This window comes from Phaenicophaeus curvirostris, chromosome 8, assembly GCF_032191515.1.
Source record: "Phaenicophaeus curvirostris isolate KB17595 chromosome 8, BPBGC_Pcur_1.0, whole genome shotgun sequence".
Classification (NCBI taxonomy): domain Eukaryota; kingdom Metazoa; phylum Chordata; class Aves; order Cuculiformes; family Cuculidae; genus Phaenicophaeus; species Phaenicophaeus curvirostris.
This window is the reverse complement of record NC_091399.1, coordinates 17,161,766-17,179,902: the sequence shown is the minus strand read 5'-3', so window position 1 is coordinate 17,179,902 and position 18,137 is coordinate 17,161,766. Positions and strand designations below refer to the sequence as shown.

The following is an 18,137-nucleotide window of genomic DNA, read 5'->3' as shown; positions in this document are numbered from 1 at the left end:
TCCAAATCCACCCCCAAATGCTGAAATCAAAACAAAATAGTCACAACATCCTGAAAGAGTTTGGGTTGAAAGACAGCTTTAAAGATCGTCTCAGACCATCAATAAACTTCTTATGCTGGGCTTTTAACTGTTTCAGCGTTCGTGTTAAATCCCACCTTGAGCCTTTCTTGGGGCTCAGCAGCAAAACACACCTCTGGCACATTTCGGGGTGGGCAGAGCGGCCCCTGAAGCCCTGAAGAACAGTCCAGGCAGCAGCAAAGCAGCTGAATGTCAGCATTCGCAGCCAGGGCGCATCTCTTCCCACAACTTTTCTCTGCATTAATAAACTCAGGCCCAAGAGGATTTCTTGCCACAGGCAAAGAGCTACGTAAACAAGGCCAATGTCAAGCTTCAAGCCTTCTCTTACTGGATTCTTTATAGATCTCATTCAATATCTGTACCACGGGATTCCCGATGCTTCGTAGGTGTGGCATCCCGATCCATCAACAATTCAGAGCATCCTTCTCTCGGGGAAGGAGATTTCCTTTGGCAAGTTCTCAGCATCACCACGGACTGAGGCCACAGCTGGGATACAACCACCTCTCCTAAGAGCAAGGAGCGTGTGGAGCATCCGTGAAGTCAAAAATCAAAAAACCATTTCCCCACACAACGTCAAAACTGCTTGTGCACTGAGGGAGTGAGGGATAGGTAGTCCACTTCCCTCTCCTAAACTTAGAAGATATATAGCACAACGTCACACTCTAATGCAGTGCTTCAGAACAACAACCAAGAGCAATAAATCAGTACCAAATCAAACTGTTTTCCTGAAACATTAAACATTTCTGAACAAAGAAAATAACAGCGTGGTCATACCGGTGGCTTTTGCTACTCCAGGCAGCCTTCCTTGGCAGTTGCTCAGCCTTCTTCCCCTCTTCTCAAGTTCTTTCTCAGGCTGGGGAACCACTGCAAGTAGGAACCGCAAGTGGCTAAGCGAGCAGCTGGGAACAAGGCAGCTAGCGTGACAGGAGGGACAAGCAGTTTCAGAGACGGCGCTTGGTCACACAGCCCGCTGGCACCGCACAGGCCAACCTCGGCACTTCTGGGCAAGTCTGTTCCTCACTTCCTCTTTCCCTGCATAAGGAGGAACACAGAAAAGAAAGACGGCATCAACAATGGCAACTCTCAGAGCTCCACTTTAGACTGATGTCCCTTTTGCCTAGACCTTACCGGGTCATGGCGAGAGGGCTTTCTACTGCACATCTCTTCGGTGAGCCCAACGCAGTATAATCTGAGAGCCTCTCTCCCTCTCCTCCCAGTGCTGCTACTCAATTCACATCTGATTTCCCATCCGTTTCCCCGAGGGGGGAAGTCACATGTGAATTGAGTAGCTCCTGCCCAGAGAACCGGGCCTCCACTCCACAGAGAGCGCAGACAGATCCGTTCCGAGGCACAAACAACAGGCGCCGCCTTTGGCAAGTCAACTGGCCTTGTAAAATGGGCAAAGCTCATACAGGTTGGTGGATCCATTCATCATTTGGAAGATGAACACCCACACAGGGACCTTACAAAGTTAAAAAACTGCTTTTGTCCCTTACCTCTGGCAGTCAGAGATTCAGTATGAAATGAACACGGGCTAGCATGGAGAAACAGACTTCTGCACGAAAACAGCCTGAAGTCTAGAAAAGACAGCAAAAATCAGAGAAATAACCCTCAATGCACTTGTTCCCACGAAAGACCAAACCGATGCATTGCACCTGGTTATTTACTATCGTCGTATCTCCACCCCACAGGAACACCAACGTTTCCACCTGTTCTAGCAAAACAGCAGCACTAGTCCCAAGGTGCCCAACAGCGACTGCAAGAGTCGCAGCACAGTTACAGGCTGCTCAGTTTTCTGCTGTGTTCAAAGTTTACCGACAAATCTATTCGTACTGTTATGGTCGTCCAGCATAAATGGCGCTGCCATAAGTAGAACAGCGGGATGCAGAGCAAGACGTTGGGCCTCGTTGGGAAATCTTTCTGTCCGATCAGGGTCATCTTGGCTCATTCCTCTTGGTTGCCTGGAGTAGGTATAAACGTCTTCCACCGACTTGAAGAAGACAACTGGTATTGAGGACTCTTCAAGAGAGGGAAGTGTCTGCAAAGGTATATCAAAAACTCATGAGAAGGCACGATTAGTACATTCGCTTCATCGGCTGCCCTGGTCTGTATCCTCTCTCAATTGGAAGGAGAGCAACTGGATAATTTAAAAACAAAACACCAGTAATTACTAACAACTTTGGCCAAAGGGCAGCTCTCCTGCACAGCAAGCTGGAAAGAGGGACACATTAGCACAAGATACAAATCACCACGTCTTAGCAAAGAGCGAACAGCTGGCTCACCTCTCGGCAGCCCCACGCAGAACAAATTATGGCAGCAGAGGGAGTTTCTGCAAGGGAGCGGGAACACAGTCAGAGGCCGTGGCTCTGCATTTTTTCTCAAATTAAGCAAGTTCCAGGGACGATTACCCACCTTTCGGCCACAGACAGGTAATACAGCCAACGTTTGTATTTGTTAACGCAGCCCGGACGAGAAAAATAGCGAAACAACAGACAAGCAACTATTCCCCTTGCCCAACTACGGCTGTTCAAAAATCCGGTACTTGCTCTCTAGGCTTATTCTGTTGTCAAGGCAGCAGAAGAGAGCCATCCATCCTCACAAGGGGTGAATCGCCATTCAAAGCTGCTTCACACTTTGGTGGAAGTGTGTTCAGAGGATTAGCCCACAACAAAACAATTGTTTTCACAAAAAAAAAAAAGGATTTAAACAACATAAACTGGCCTCCCCAGGGGACCACAAGGTGCTCCTGAAGCAGCACGGAGAGCTACACGGCTGGGCAGCAGAAATTCTGCGCTGATAGGACACCCATACAGAATAACTTGGGTGAGAGGTGAATCCAATTAACCAACCGGACTCTGCTCGATACCCACCAGCCCACTGTAAAATCCCCACCTGACATGCAGTAAAAATAAAAACTGCTAGGACAAGAGTTTAAAAAAAAAAAAAAGAACCAAACAGATGTAAAAGATGACTATCACCTCCTCTTGCCACCCATGCTATCCTCACTGGGACAGGCAGCATCACTGCCGCTCCACAGCAAAGCAGAAACAGACAGGGTGCAAGGGTGGACGCTAAAAATGTCTGTTAGCACACAAGAGGCAGATGAGAGCAGGTACCCTAGAGAGTGTTTGAGGAGCAGGGAGTAGCCAGGCCTTCTCTGCTCCAGTTAGCAAATCCCTATGCTTTGGAACTCGCCGTTTAATACTTGTGGGGAAGTACTTAAGTCAGCTCACAAGGACCCTATTGCTATCTGCTCATCTGCCTACTTCTCATCTCACCTCATCGTACTTTCTCCCCACGCTTCCTAGGAGAGGTTTTCCCTCCTCTCTCGTTCTCTCAAGGTCCCTTTCCAGCTTGCTTTCCCTCCATCCCCTTCAGGTAACATCTCCCAGCGCCACCAGTTCTTCCAGCTCTGCTTTAGACTATCTGAGAGCCAGCTTCCCCCTCGTCCTTCTACAAAGCGCTTTGTCTCAGTCACTCTCAATCTCCAGATGGGTAAGGAGCTGCGGTTATCCAAAACCTTGCAGGCACACTCCCATTTCCAGCTCTATAACACCTTCTGTGACTCGACAAACCCTGAGTGACACCGGCTCCCTGCTGAACCCAAAGGAGAGCGCAGGCCAAAGGCCATGCTGCAGGCCCGGCCAGACTCATTACCATTATCATTAACCACTATTTAAGCAGTAAAGTTGTGTTACTGGTGCCACACAATGCCTCAAAGCACAGCCCAAAATGCCACCCTCTCAAACCCATCCCCCTAACCCAGGGGGGACCTCTGAGTGATCCAGGAAAACCCCACAATGACTCCCAGTAACCCTCAGGACTGTGCATGAAAGAGAAAGAAGAGTAGTCTGCTTCCCACCACACCTCAATGCACCAGCAGAGCACTAGTCGAGCACCCAGAAACAACAGCAAGGAGGAAAACACAGCCCCGAGGCCATGCCAGACGCTTTAAAAAAAACAAAACAAAAACCACAGGTCAAAGCAATTCACACAACCTAAAACCAAGAATAACCCTCCTCAACTGCAATAGCTCTGCTCAGGGCTCTCACCTTAGCCTCTGCGATGAGCTCTGGAGGACTTTCTTTTGTATCCTCCTGGGCAGGTTCAGGGTCTCGGTCCGTTGTGCTTTGGACACTGGCTTCATCCAAAGCTGGCCACACATCCCCCTCTAACTCCTCCTCAGCAGAGAGGTGCCACTGCCAAGGAGACGGACAAAGCAAGGAAAGCTACTGACTCCCACTTTCATTTCTGTACTCCACAGGAAAACTTACCACCTGGAAAGGACAGTTTTATCTGAGCAATCTTTTCTGGTTATTGCTTGCTGCCTTCTGAGGAATTTCACCATGGAGAAGTGCCTTCACACAGCACAGCTGAGACAACTCAGCGTCCAGCCATTTCGCACTTAAGGGCAGAGGAGGGGGTCGAGTTAATCCTGACAAGGCAAATCTAGGATTGGACAACACAAAGGGAGTTCCCCACTGCCAAAGAGGAGTTCCCAGAAAACGCTAGCCGAGCAGTACCAAGAGTCAGACGTATTTCATCCCAGTTCTAAACACTTTGAGCAATTATTAGAGTTGATACTGATGGTGACATCGGTGATGCACCGAGGAGGAGAGGAATCGTTTCGAGCAACTAAACAGAATAGCAGAAAAGAGAGGATTACTGTTCCTGGAAAAGGATTCTAAGACCCTTCAAAACAGAAGAAAACCTGAAGGCACTTACATTCCTCTAGTCTCCAAATTGCCAGCTCTGTCTGACGTTTACACACATGGATCTTGCTGCACTTAACCAGATTTTACCATAAAAATCACAATAAACTCAGATTTGCAGAGTCTCGGTCACATTCATTTCTCCCACATAAAGACGATGTTTGGGACCTTCAGTTCAGATGATGTATTGACAGTGCAAGCCCACCAATATCCAACACGTGCAGCTTATAGTTTCCCTAGCCCAGACACACAGTTGGCTAAAATAAAACCTGGCTAAAATGACCGCTTTACAAGTTACCGACACTACAGTAACTCTTACGTTTTTACGTTTCAGAGGAATGTCAGAAAAACAGCCCTGGAGCCGGCCCACTGCTGAACACTTCAACAGCTGACAGTTACTTGGCGTCAGTAGTAAAATGTGTCATGAAAAAACTACAATTTAAATCACACAAAAGTAGAGAGAGTGACCTGTAAAACAATACCCCTGGTGTTTCTAACGGTACCGTGCTAGACTGCACCCAAGACCTGGATTTTACTCCCTGCTTAACCCCTCTGTTCATCATTCTTTTTCATCCATTAAATAATAGCAAAGGGCTCCTCTCTTCAACCTGCTCTGAAATCAAAGGCGTACAGCAGTATCCAGACCTGGGTATCGGTCGCTTTTAGAGTTAACTTTTAAAAAAAACTCCAGTCGTGTACAACTTTAACCCCTGTAACAACCAAGCCTGCAAATGGATTCCTTTCGGAGAAGTTTAAAATGAGCAAGACCCTTAAGGCAAACAAGACATCACTAGTTCTTCTGCTCCTTTCCCACACGTAAATGACACCCCGAGTTATTACACATCCTTTGCCAAACCCCAGAGACACTAGAGGAGACCACACCACCTCTTGGCTCCTGGGGTGCAAACTAGGAAACTGCTAAGTCAAACTGATCTCAGGGATCTGGTACTGGTCTGAGTTCTTGGAGTCCATTCTTCCCTCTAACTCAAAAACGATGGTGCGTATGGAAGGTTGGAGAACTCACTGAGCACAGACTCCCTGACGTCTGCAAAGGGATCAGAGGTCAAGCAGCGACGGACGTATTTATGGTCCACGTGTAATTGTTGTTACGTCACGGTTCTGCTTGCTTTTTATAAAAGCAAAGGAAAAAAAACCACTCCACAAGACACTGCATAGGACTAAGCCAACACATCTACTGATCCCTGGAGCCAATTCCACTGAACGATAGTCACACCGCAGCCAAACTCTCACCTGTTCCCACAGTTCATCCTCATCCAGCTTCGAGCTTGCTATGTCACTATTTACGTTCAAAGATTCCTGCTGCGAGCGAAGGTGTGGCTCCACGGGTTCAGCATTCTCCTGCTTTCTGCTGGGCTCAAGATACAAGGCTGAAGGATTCACTTCCTCAAATCCCTACGAACAAATAAAACCCCAACAGCTGAGTCAAGAAAAGTAAGTTGTCACCACCATAAAGAATAAAAAGAATTCTAATGGGTTTTACAAAGAAGCACACCACCCACAAGTGAGCTCTGAATTCTTGGAGAAATTGTCTTACTAAGAAAATCAACTCCCTCCAGCAATAAAATCACCCAGCAATAGCCCCCTACCCGCTAAATGGAACACGCACACGCAAAAAGACAATTATTGGATTTAATCCTGCCAAAATACGCATTCTGCATCTACTAAACGAAACAACAGATACAAGCACTCCGGGCTGCAAAGCCTGACTTTCTGCTGAGATACAAAACTGTTGCAGCACCTTTCTAAAGGTTTTCGTATCCACAGACTTCTTGCTGAAACGGAGCTGAGACATTCAGGCAACACTGATGGGCCTAAATCATAAATGCTCTCTGTGCTGGCTCACAGCTTCAATCTCTGCTCAAGGCACAACATGCAATCTACCCTGGTTACACCGTCCAGCACTATACACGTCACTGGCAAAGAAAGAGACTTTGTAAGCCAAGACCATATCTATAATTCAGTTTAACGGCACAACCAATCTCCGGGGCCTAGAGCAGGAAAGGCCAAAATTATTTATTTAACTACCCTGTTCCTCACTCAACTGCCCGTGCCACTGGCTAGCAGAAAAAATGGATATCAGACTGGATATCAGACAAAAAAAATTTCACAGAAAGGGTCATCGGGCACTGGTAGAGGCTGCCCAGGGAGGTGGTTGAGTCACTGTCCCTGGAGGTGTTTAAAAGACAGGCAGACAAGGTGCTCAGGGACACGGTTTAGCGGCAGATAGGAATGGTTGGACTCTACCATCCAACCTGGCAATTCTACGATTCTATGCAGCGCTACTTGAAGCCAGACAGTAACATCTAATGGACTTGCTCTCATGGTCTGGATGACTCGGAGGCCTCAACTTATGACTAACAAAACCTACCGGAATTAACAATGTTTAGAAAAGTTACAAATACAACTCCTCAATTCCATCCCAGCTTGGCCTCATGTTCAGAACATCTATTTTCCTTTTCGGCAATATTAACAAGCTAATCCACTTTAAAAATCCGTACCGAAACCTTCTAATCCACTCTTAGAAGTCAGGATCAAAAGAGTTTGTTCTGCTAAACCAGAATATCTCTGCTGTATCATCGAATTCCACCTTAACCAAAAAGAAAGCCGTCACCATAGACACCGTGGGATACAGCCCCAAAACAGTAAATTGCAGGGAAGCAGGGAATACCGGTTTTGCTCTTCACAAAACTACTTGCTTCAAGGTAAAGATCTTTCCACTACAGGCACCCAACCAATCCTTTCCCTGCCTTTCCTGTCAGAAGCACACGCCTCCCTCCTGACCTGGGAAGGAACGTTCTTCCCACAGATGTCAGCACATCCCCTACTGCTCAAGACAGCGTGGAAGTAGATATCGTCCTTAGTGGCTGCGTCACACAGGAAGAGATGACAAATGCCATTCACATATTCATCCACGACGCCCACAAGTAGCTTGGAATCACACAGCTTCTTGAATAGGAGAATCGCATCATTGGACCGTGAACCCTGAAGAAGAAACAAGAATGTTGAGTTACTATAAACAGATCAACATCCAATGCCCGAGATTTGCCCTTGTGAGTACTTGTCAAGAAGGCAGCGAAGCCAGGTCAGGCTAGGGACAAATACAGGCAAGTCAGGCAGACAAGCTTCCCAGCACTGAAGTAAATCAAACTACCCCAAGGCCGCAGTGCTAGGCACACTGGGAAGCCCTTTCACCCTAAACGTCTGTTTTCAAACACGCTTCAATGGTGTTCACCGCTCATTTTTACCACAACTGCCTAAAATATTGTTGCGTCTTTCTTTTTTAATTTCTGGAATCACATAATTAGAGACTTTAAAAGTGTCAGGTTTTGGAAACTGCTAAGCTTCACTGCAAAGAAAATTGTGATTCTTTAACCCTCAAAAAAACAGAGGAAATAACTTTTTTAAAATAATGTCTTTACAACGCAGAAGAATCAACCGTGCTCATGCGCCTTCCTTCAGAGACTGTATTTCTCAGGTGTCTTGACCAAGAGGCTTCCCAGCACAGAGGAACTTTTTTTATGACCTCTATAATCCTTTGGCTACGCTGATTGCATCAAACCAACTCACTCAAAGAAAGCTCTGTCACAGAAGACAGATTTAAAACAGAGGCCTGGAGCTAGCAAGACTTCAGAAGGACCAGGGAGAACTACCGGCAGGGGAAGAAACAAGTCTGTTCATTTGCTTAACGGCAGCTATCTGTTTCTGCAACAATACGAGCAAGAATACTCTGACTGGAAGGAAAACAGACAGCGGAAGAGCAATCCCCTGCAGAGACAGACACTTAGGCAGTCACACTCCGCTGAACATAACAGCAGCAGGACCCAAATTATTCCAAAGGTTTGCCCTTGTCAGGAGAAAAAGCCAACCTCGACTTGATGGCTGTCATGCATACGTCAAAGAAAACTGCATGTGAGCACGTACCCCCACGGGTTTTACCCACGCCAAGGAACACGGGATGGCCTCAGCAGGGAGCTTCAAGTAGCACCGCCTACAACGCAAAAAAAACCAAAACCTGTTACAGGAGTAAAGGAGCAAAACCAGGCAGAAGAGCAGAACTTCCTCCTCTTCTGGGTTTTAAGATCAGCTTAGGAACAGAGAGGCACATATCGCATCTTGTGCTTACGAATAAAGCCCGACAGCAGCTTTGGAAAACACTCCGTAGCCAGAGAAGGGGCACAGCAGAAATAGCAATAACAACTGGTCCCTTACGCCTTCCCTTGCCCAAGCATCCTCTCCTCATAACCTCTTTTGATAAGAAAGTTATGGACAGAGAAAAATCACTTTTGAAACACAGAATGCCTACGGCCAGGCATGAATAGAGGCAAATGAGAGGGCAGAAGCAAATATGGGGAAGGTACTGAATTACAGAGGAGAACGAGTACCTCTGACACCACAAATGCTCCCAACTGGGAGGATGTCTGTTCAAGAGATGTTTACCTCCATTCACAAAACTCAGGGAAGAGGATTAGGGAGCTTGCTCGAAAGGGACAGAAAGGGGCAAGAGTGAATAAAGGAAGAGGAAAGGGTTTAGCCCACAGCGATGATAAGCAAAGGGCTTGGAGTGATCTGCACCGCAGATCTTGTTCTTAACGTCACCTCACGCATTAACATGTAAGCAAGGAAGTACCTGCAAGGCACTGCTACGGGGAAAAAAAATCCAAATAGACACTTTCTAGGAAACCCGCGTGGTGGGACGTCTTCCTGGAGAGTGACAGGCCCAGCAGCCTCACCCTCATCCCTGGGAAGGCGATGGAACAGCTAATCCTGAGAACCATTTCCAGGCAAATCTTCGGACGATTCCCAGGTTTCCGTAATCTGCGTAGAACACCTCTGCTTCTTGGTCATTGATCACGCGGTGGATGATAACGCGGTACCACCATTTTGAGACCGTTACACAGCAAAGCTGTCCAGGACGTACTGAAGACTCAGGCATGACAGAACGATCAGAAACAAGTTTACTCAAGTAACAATGTCTGCCAGAGATCACAATGAAAAACTGTGCTTGGTAGGGCGCAGGAGATGGATAAACAGAAATACACTTCAGGGTTCAGAAGAATCCTCATTTCTCAAAGCCTCCACGAGACCGATTTTCAGGAGTTGTTCTAATAGATAGTTTATGTTTCTGTTCTACTTAAACCAAGTGACAATAAATACACAAACCTAAACTTTTAACATTTAAATGGTATTCTTGGGGTCCAACAAAAAGTTAACTAATGGGCGTTAATCAGCGACTAAATACAGCCATTCTAGTCGTTCACTTTTAACATTACCCTGACTTGGCACAGGGCTTCTTACGAGCCAGGTTCCGGAGTCCTGGCTTACACACACAGTACCTGTCTGCAGCCTGCGATCACACGGTTGCCCCACGGACATCCAGTATTTACTTTGGCACACGACTAACAGCAACTGCAGCGTAGTGGAAGAGTCCCAAACGCACAACGTACCTGACAGACAAACCCACTGATGGGGTTTTGCTTTCAAATATAGATATGACTAAGGCTTATTACCTGCTGCTTTTGGTAAGTGCTGGAGATGGAAGTAAAAGCCTTAACCAAGCACATCAGCAATAGCAATGTCAACAATACAGAACCCTCAAGTTCCTTTCCACAACTTTTCCAGGCTTTTAAAGTTTAAGACCGTCTAGGACACAGCCAAACTATTAGCAATACTTACTGCTTGCTAGATAAAAGGAATGGGGAAGCATTATGATTATGTGATTTAGTACGGCACTGGCATCTCCATATCCAGAAGTCAAGCCTGTAGTGACCGTAACAAACAGCCGGGTGCCCTGTTCCCTCAGTGCAAATACCCAGGTAATAGCACAGAATCAGCATAGCACGTCCTCCCCTCATCTCAAACATCATATCCTGGAGTTTATCGGATGTTTCTGCGTGGCACGCTTGGATGTAGAACCGGCTAGGAGAGATTATACATTCCACAAAGACTCCCACCAAACACAAGCACTCCAATGGTGGGAAACTGCAAAGGCTTCTGTCCTGAACAGCATCAGGGGGAATTTCTGGAGTCGTTGCCAGATTGAAGATTGACAGCTTCAAATCTAAATCTTGACACTACAAAGGGACAAGAGGAAAGTAGCGCTCAGAAGTCTTGCTACGCCCTGAACACACATAACTGGCCTCTGCATTAAGGTAAAAAAATAGTTCTGCTTTCCTGGGAACCCATGAATTACTGAAGATCAGAGATTCCCAACAAATAGCGCAAACTCGGATTAAAACTGTCCCTGGGATCCTAACATCTATTTTCACACCCTCCACCTTCCTTCTCTCTTTCCTCCCTCCTGTGTAAAGAGGGGTGCAACAAAAATACCTTCCTCATATTCCTTCAAGGAATAAAGAAGAGGAACCGATGACACGTTATGTATTTAGACAAAGATATTGAATGGCTACTGATAAAGAGAAAAAAAAAAATCAAAAACTCGCACCAAAAAAACCCACCTGCTTGTTGGATTTTACCCCAAAGATGCTGTTTCTATCTTCTGTCCCCATGAAAGAGCACATGACTGAAGTAGAAAAACTATCTGAAAACAATTCAAGACACAGAAGGCACAAATGCATCTCACACACACCAGAGCTATTTCCCAAAAGATAAAAACATACAAACGCTACAAATCCTATTCTTTTCTCATTCTAGGCAAATTTGTACATCAGTTCTTGGCACAGCTTGCAATTTTGCATCATTCTTTAGCTGCTGTAAACTTTATTCCACTTGAACCAGCGTGCATGGAAACCTTAATCAGACATCAGCCACTTTCACTGCCTCCAGAGATTCGGTTTGTGCCAACAAACAGCACTCCTCCAGCGTCCAGAAGTCAAAACTATTCCAGTTTTACTCATTGTGAATATGCTACGAGTTACCACTGCATCACACACCAGACAACTTACAGGAAATTTGTCTTCCAGCACACCCCACTGCTTACACGGCTACAGTCAACCGAGAGACAATACTAGCCCTTCGAACCGTTTTTTAAAAAAGCAGATTAGAGTCTCTCCTGCAGACTGAGCGAGGAAGAACACCCTTGAATTCTTTTTGTTAAAAACTTTGACTAAAACATTGAGTTAACCAGGCAGTTAACATTTTTGAGTTAAAGAGTACCTGAGGGAATTCTTGCCTGAGCAGCAGCAGCACCTCTAAAATCCCCTTACATTTCATGGATTTCCTCCCAGAAGTGCCAGTCAACAGTGATATTGCCAAGGGACAGGTTTGCTCCATGAAAGCTCCTCGTGTCAGACTGTTACGGGCACACGTGATGTTTATCACGTAGTTCACACGTTGGCAGAGACAACAGACACTTCTTTGAAAGACGTAGAAATGTCTGCTTAAAAAACACCTTCACAAAATAGCAAGAAAATTATAAGAAAAAGGTAAACAACCGAACACACTGTAAAACTAGCCCTAGAAGAGGCACGGCTCGTAAGACTGGCTAACTCCTTGCCTTAAGCCAGAGCGGCAGCTGCCAAGAGTGGTGTGGATGACAACTTTCCTTCTGCTCGGCACGGCAAGAAAAAGCTGCCAAGAGCAGCAGCTCTAGATATTTGACCCTTCTCGGGGCCGAGCAGATTGACTCGGCCCTTGTCCCTCATTTGTCCCTTACAACGCTTCCGCTATTGGCGTCTCATCACCAGATACTTCCATACCTTACAGCAGGCCAGGAATCAGGTCGCATCTTTCCCCTCGACTTTGCAGCATCTTGAAATCTTGGTTCACTGCCTACCCAAACACATTCCAGCTCGCTTTCCTCCTCTCTAGGGCACTTTTAAAACAAACCAGCAAAACTGGTGCTTCATGGCAAACACGAGTTGTACAAACACGTTCCAAGACTCGCCCTGCTAGAATCTTTAAACAGATTCCCTTTGCGACACATAACAAGAAAAAAATGGGGCTACGTGGACCATCTCTCTCCCTTTTCTACCCTTCCCACAAGCAGACTTTGTTTGATCTAGGGAAATTCCCCACGGACTTCATCCCACCAGACGACAAGGTCTTATCAGAAGAGCCTGCCAAAGTTTTCTAAAGGGTATGTTTCTTGAAACACCGCAGAAAGTCCGACTCGTAGCCCTAAGCTTTCAAGTTCATTAAGTGAACAGCACACCAAATTCAGAAAGAATCCCTGCAACCCTTTCCCTGTCTAGGTACTCCAGCTGTACAGTTGTGTAGAACCACCAGATGAGCTTGGCAGAGGAAATAACTCGCAGCAGGAGAACTTTCCTGAGAAAACAAAGGCCTAAAGATGCTCAAAAGAGGAAAAAAAAATAGAGGGGGCACAAAGAAATTCTCCCAAGCAGGTCTGGCAGGTCAGAGCCTCTGTACTTCTCCATCCCTTTCTAAAAATACATTGCTAAACCACAACAACAGCAACAAAACTTTCAAGTCCAACCAAAGAGCAGAGTGGCAACGACAGCACTGAGGTCTCCAAGGACCATTCCTCAGCTCTGCCACGTAGCTGCTAGACACTTAAACCCATGCTACTGCAGCAGGGGAAATGCCACACAGCTACTCTCAGAAGAAGGCTATTAAGAACACAAAAAGAATTGTCTCCACTCTTATTGGGGAACAAGATTATGCTTTACTGGCTTTGGACGATCTCCAACAGAGATCTCAAGACCAGAAAGAGACAAGAAAAAGACCTAGGCTGGAGGGCACATAGAGTTATATATCAGGTCAGTATGACTCTGGTCACCTCCAGCCACATCTAAACTAGGTACAATTTTTTTTTGGAAGCAACAGTGCATTAACAATACAAACCAAGCAAAAACAAAAGCAGTGAAAAAAATTATCACCCCCTGGACGAAGACATGACAAAGCTACAGATCACTCATCCTGCCACTTACTTGTTTGAGGACATCACTCATATCTAGTGCTTGTCCTTCCACCGGCTCTGACTTCTCTTCTGCCGGCAGGTGAAACCACTTGGCATCACGGATGGGTTCCAAAGGAGGCATCTCAATTGCAGGTGCAGCTGTAAAGAGAGTTTAGTTGTTATTCTTTATTTACATATTAAGCAGAAGGAGAATACACCTGGCCATGAAAGCGTACAAGTACTAGTGCCATTTTCCTCATCTCTTGTAGCACCCACAGTCACGGGGATTTGCTTGAGAGGCATCCTTCGCCGTACTAATAAATTCAAGCAAAATAAAACACACTTGCTCTTGCAAGCATGACAAGGGCTAAATAAATTCCTAGAATGATGCTAAGAAAAGTCAGGCATTTGGCAGGAACCTTATGCAATCCTCTGCTTTCTCTCATAGTTGTTAGGGGAACGCTGAGGATATCTACAGGCTCTTCTTCAGAGAAGCAGTATAGCTATGCCTTTCAGATGAGTGCTTCAGCCTCAAAAAGCGCATCTGGAAGGCTTTACCAGCCTGCGGAGCCGACGTGCCAGAGATCCTTCTAGTTTTATTACCTGTTGCCTGGAATTACTAGAAATTCCAGTCCTATACACGCATTCAGAAAGGGGCTTAACATCCCTTCTTTCACCTCGCACTGAAAAACAGTGGCAAACCGTAGAAAACTTCCAGTTAAGCTCTCTGCTACCACAACAACACCCTTGTAACAGCTGCTTCTACAGTACCTCGCAGCCCTTCTGCGCTAAAGCCTAGGGAAACCAGGACTACGACAGCTACTGGAAAGGCAGCAACATCACTTGAAACACAGCTGCTTGGCAGCTACATACTTCCAGTTAAATAATACCCTCCCTCACCTTCTGGCACCTCTTTGCGCGCCCCACCGTGCGGCACCTCTTCCTTCGCTGTCTCACCTTCCAGCTACTTCCTCAGGGACAGCAAGGAACCTGCTTTTGTCTGCTCAACAACAATGATATCGGACACACTTTCAAGGACTTGAAATACAGAGACAAATCCATATCGCCTATACTGGAACGGCCGGCCAAAGCGTCTGCGATAGGCCCTCTCAAAGTTCCTGAGCAGAAGTGGTGAGGAACTCAGCAGATCCTGCAGCTCAGCCTTCCCAGTCGCTGGCTGCGAGGGAGACACTTTGTGTTCCTAGAGGGAAAAGCAGCACGTGCCTTCACAGCATCATTCTTTCGTGACTTAACACTTTCCTCCTGCCTGGCAACCAGTTTTGCAATACCTTTGGTGGTCTCATCTGCAATGGCTACCAAAGAAAGAAAGAAAGAAATAAATTATGAGATTACCAAGACAGCAAACTACTGAAAGCTTTATACAAGCAAAGGTCCTCCTCTTTCCTATTCTCCCCACCCTCTTCAGAAGCAGGCGTGTCTTTCAAAACCAATCACGCTAGATCGCATTTCCAACAGGGTAACTTTTACTCTCCCTTTGTGAACTGAAATGAACCAGATGAAACAGCCAAGAACCAACCTGCACCCTCATCCCTAGAAATCCAGATCCAAGCAGAAAGGTGGGTCCAATTCTTGGATACAGGATCACAAAAGGAAACTCATCTGCTGCAAGTTTTGTTGGGAAAATAATAAAAGTTCTTTGATACAGACTGAACTTCCTATAGAAACGTTACTGCAGTTTCTAAACCAAGAGCAGAGTGCAAAATGTACAAAAAGAACTGGAAGCCTCTGTTATTTTCCAGGAGGAAGGAGGAGAAAAGTACAAAAAGGCAGATTAAGACACAGTAAAAAACATCAACGGCAAAAAAATTAAACAGAGCTATATGAGAAAAAGAGTGACAGAGATACATGACCTACAGCTCTGGCAATTCATTCTGCACCTCCTGGTTTTAGAGCATCGCTTCATACCAGTATGAGGTTCCAAACAACTCCTCCACTTTTACGGAAATAAAACCTCACCTTTGAGGATAAACGTGCCTTTCTCCTGAGGACAGATTCTGACAACGTCAGGCATTTTTGCCACCAGCTCCAAGGTGGATTGGAAGCCCAGGTCACGTAGAGGGAGAGGTTTGCCCATCATGGCCATGTACTCCCCTCTCCAGCTGTGCTGGGGTTAAACCCTCTTTATCGGTAATAAGCAGCGACCTCACCTCCTTCTTCCAGGCGGGGGGTCTCCTTGCTCTGTCCTACGTGCCCCCTTGCCCCTCGCAGAGCTCCCTGCATCCCTAATCCCAGGCATGGGGAGTCCCCCCTGTACCCCTCACACAGCTCCCTGCATCCCTAATTCCAGCCCCAAGCGCTCCCTTGCCCCTCACAGAGCTCCCTGCACCCCTAAACCCGGGCATGGGGATTCTCTGCCCCTCAGAGAGACCCCCCTGCCCTTAATCCCAGGCGTGGGGTCTCCTTGCTCTGTCCTACGTGCTCCCTTGCCCCCCACAGAACTCCATGCATCCTTAATTCCAGGAAGGCGGATGCACCCTCGCCCCTCACAGACCATGAAGAACCTTCCCTGTACCCCCAAGCGCTCCCCTACTCACCACAGAGCTCCCTGGGCCCCTAATTCCCTCCTTCTCCTCCTCCTCCGCGAGGGCGGAGCCGCCGCCTCCTGGCGGGAAAATGGCGGGGTGGGGGAGGAGGAGGCGGGAATTTTCCCCTGTTGGAGCAGCCCCTGCGGGTCAGTGGCACCTGAGCCCCCCTTCTGAGGGGGGAAAGGCAGAGCCCGAGGGCCAAAAAGCACCAGCTGTGCTTCCCCGCTGGGCTCCACGTGCCCCCTTGCCCCTCGCACAGCTCCCTGCAACCCTAATCCCAGGGATGGGGAGTGCCCCCTGTCCCCCTCACACAGCTCCCTGCATCCCTAATCCCAGGCATGGGGAGTCCCCCCTGTGTCCCAAGTGGGAAACGCTCATTCACTGGTAAAACCTTGAAAAGGATCAAGTCTTTGAGGCAAAGGCAATAACATTTTTGGTTTACAATTCAGCGCTGAGTTGGATGCCCTTCTAGAAAAAGGCCTCACGCTTTACAAAAGTAGTGGGTATATATACTAGTTTTAGGCAAAGAATAGTGTAAATCCTCAAAGAATGAAACGGAGGCAATGGCATTGCTGGACAGTGAGCAGCAAGAGGGAGGTATGGATTATGGAAGGGGAAGGGCTGGAAAGCTGTGGGCTCTTTGACCCTGTACGGCCACAGAATAACTCCGCACGGTGAGTGCCATCGCACCCGCCTGGCACAGACACAGTTTTCCTTGGGGTGAGACACGGGAGACCCCAGCCAGCCTCACAGCCTCCTGGTGCTGTAGAGCTAGAGTGATCACGCAGGTTCTTGGCATGTGAACCTCCCTCCAGACCTGCTGGCTCTGCAGAGAGCTCCAAAGGCAAAGGGGCAAGAAGGGAAGAGCTCGAGAAGATCTAAGTGGGAGACGCGCAGGGACGCTAACTTCACTGCTGGTCCGCCCTCTGGGTCTAGGTACCCCAGAAGGAATCTATTTCCAGGCCATACCTGCAGGTTTTCCCTCACAACAAAGGTCAGCCAGGTCAAGACGACCCGTCCTGGCTTTGGGGAGATGGGGAAGGTCATTTTGACCCGAGCACCCCAGTCAGCCCCCACGCCTCGGTGTGACCGCTGGAGGGCGCAGGGAGATTTCAGTAGCACCAGCGGCTCGGTCCCACCGCATCAGGGAGCTGGGATGCGACTGAACTCCTGTTCCAAAGGGCCTGAGATCCTCTGACAGGGAAGGGCGCTTCAGGCTGTGCACGTTGAAATCAACTTCCTATTCGCCATCTTTCTCTTTGCCCTTAGCTCACCTCTCCCGACGGACTTCTGGGCTCCCAGGTCAGCCAACAAATTGCTCCTTCCAAACCCTTGGACACCGCTTGGTGCCTGCAGGTCTTCAGCCTGAAGGCTGCTCTCTAGTCGAGGCCCCACGGGGAAGCACGGCTCCATTTCTGGCAGTAAAGCGGGGACGAAACCTGTCGGTGCATCCTGGCAGCTCCTGCTCACCTGAGCCAGCTCCAGGGAGAGCAAATGGTTCACACGCGCCGGGTTTAGGCAAAGGCCAACACTGAAGCTGACGGGCCCGGGCGCTTGTCAGGCTGTCGGTATTTTGGGAGCTGGCCTCTGCTAACACGGTCCTTTTGTATTTCTCCCTAGGAGTAAAGTCTCCAGGTCTGGGCATCTGTGAGTGGCTTCTGACCATCTTGTCTTTCCTGTTCATCATAATGACCTTCCCCGTTTCTGTCTGGTTCTGCATGAAGGTGAGAATGGTCATGGGGCCTCCCCAGGCTTAGTAGTCGGTGTCTGATGTGGACGTAACTCACTGGTTCGGCACGTTTTGGACGTGAGCATAAAGCTTTTTCTGGGTCTAAGGTTCTATTTACACTTCTTCAACCCATCGTTAATTTTGACTTTCCTTCCTCGCACATTGCTGCAACAAAGGGCTGCACAGGGATCTTCCGCTACCTCTCAAATACTCCTGCTGAATTATCAGCAGGC

The 18,137-nt window shown here is 47.6% G+C and overlaps 1 protein-coding gene across 1 annotated transcript; it reads right to left on the bottom strand.

Annotated features, from left to right (window-relative positions):
- Positions 1–894: 894 nt before the first annotated feature.
- LOC138723352 (tudor domain-containing protein 5-like) lies at positions 895–17,913 on the bottom strand. The gene is given in 16 exon segments (XM_069862297.1): positions 895–1,094; positions 1,894–2,116; positions 4,131–4,277; positions 6,036–6,203; positions 7,593–7,793; positions 8,733–8,799; positions 9,584–9,784; positions 10,635–10,882; positions 13,661–13,788; positions 14,530–14,808; positions 14,811–14,942; positions 15,607–15,739; positions 15,741–15,803; positions 16,185–16,252; positions 17,450–17,590; positions 17,646–17,913. Coding segments are annotated over 16 exon segments (2,667 nt in total).
- Positions 17,914–18,137: the final 224 nt, after the last annotated feature.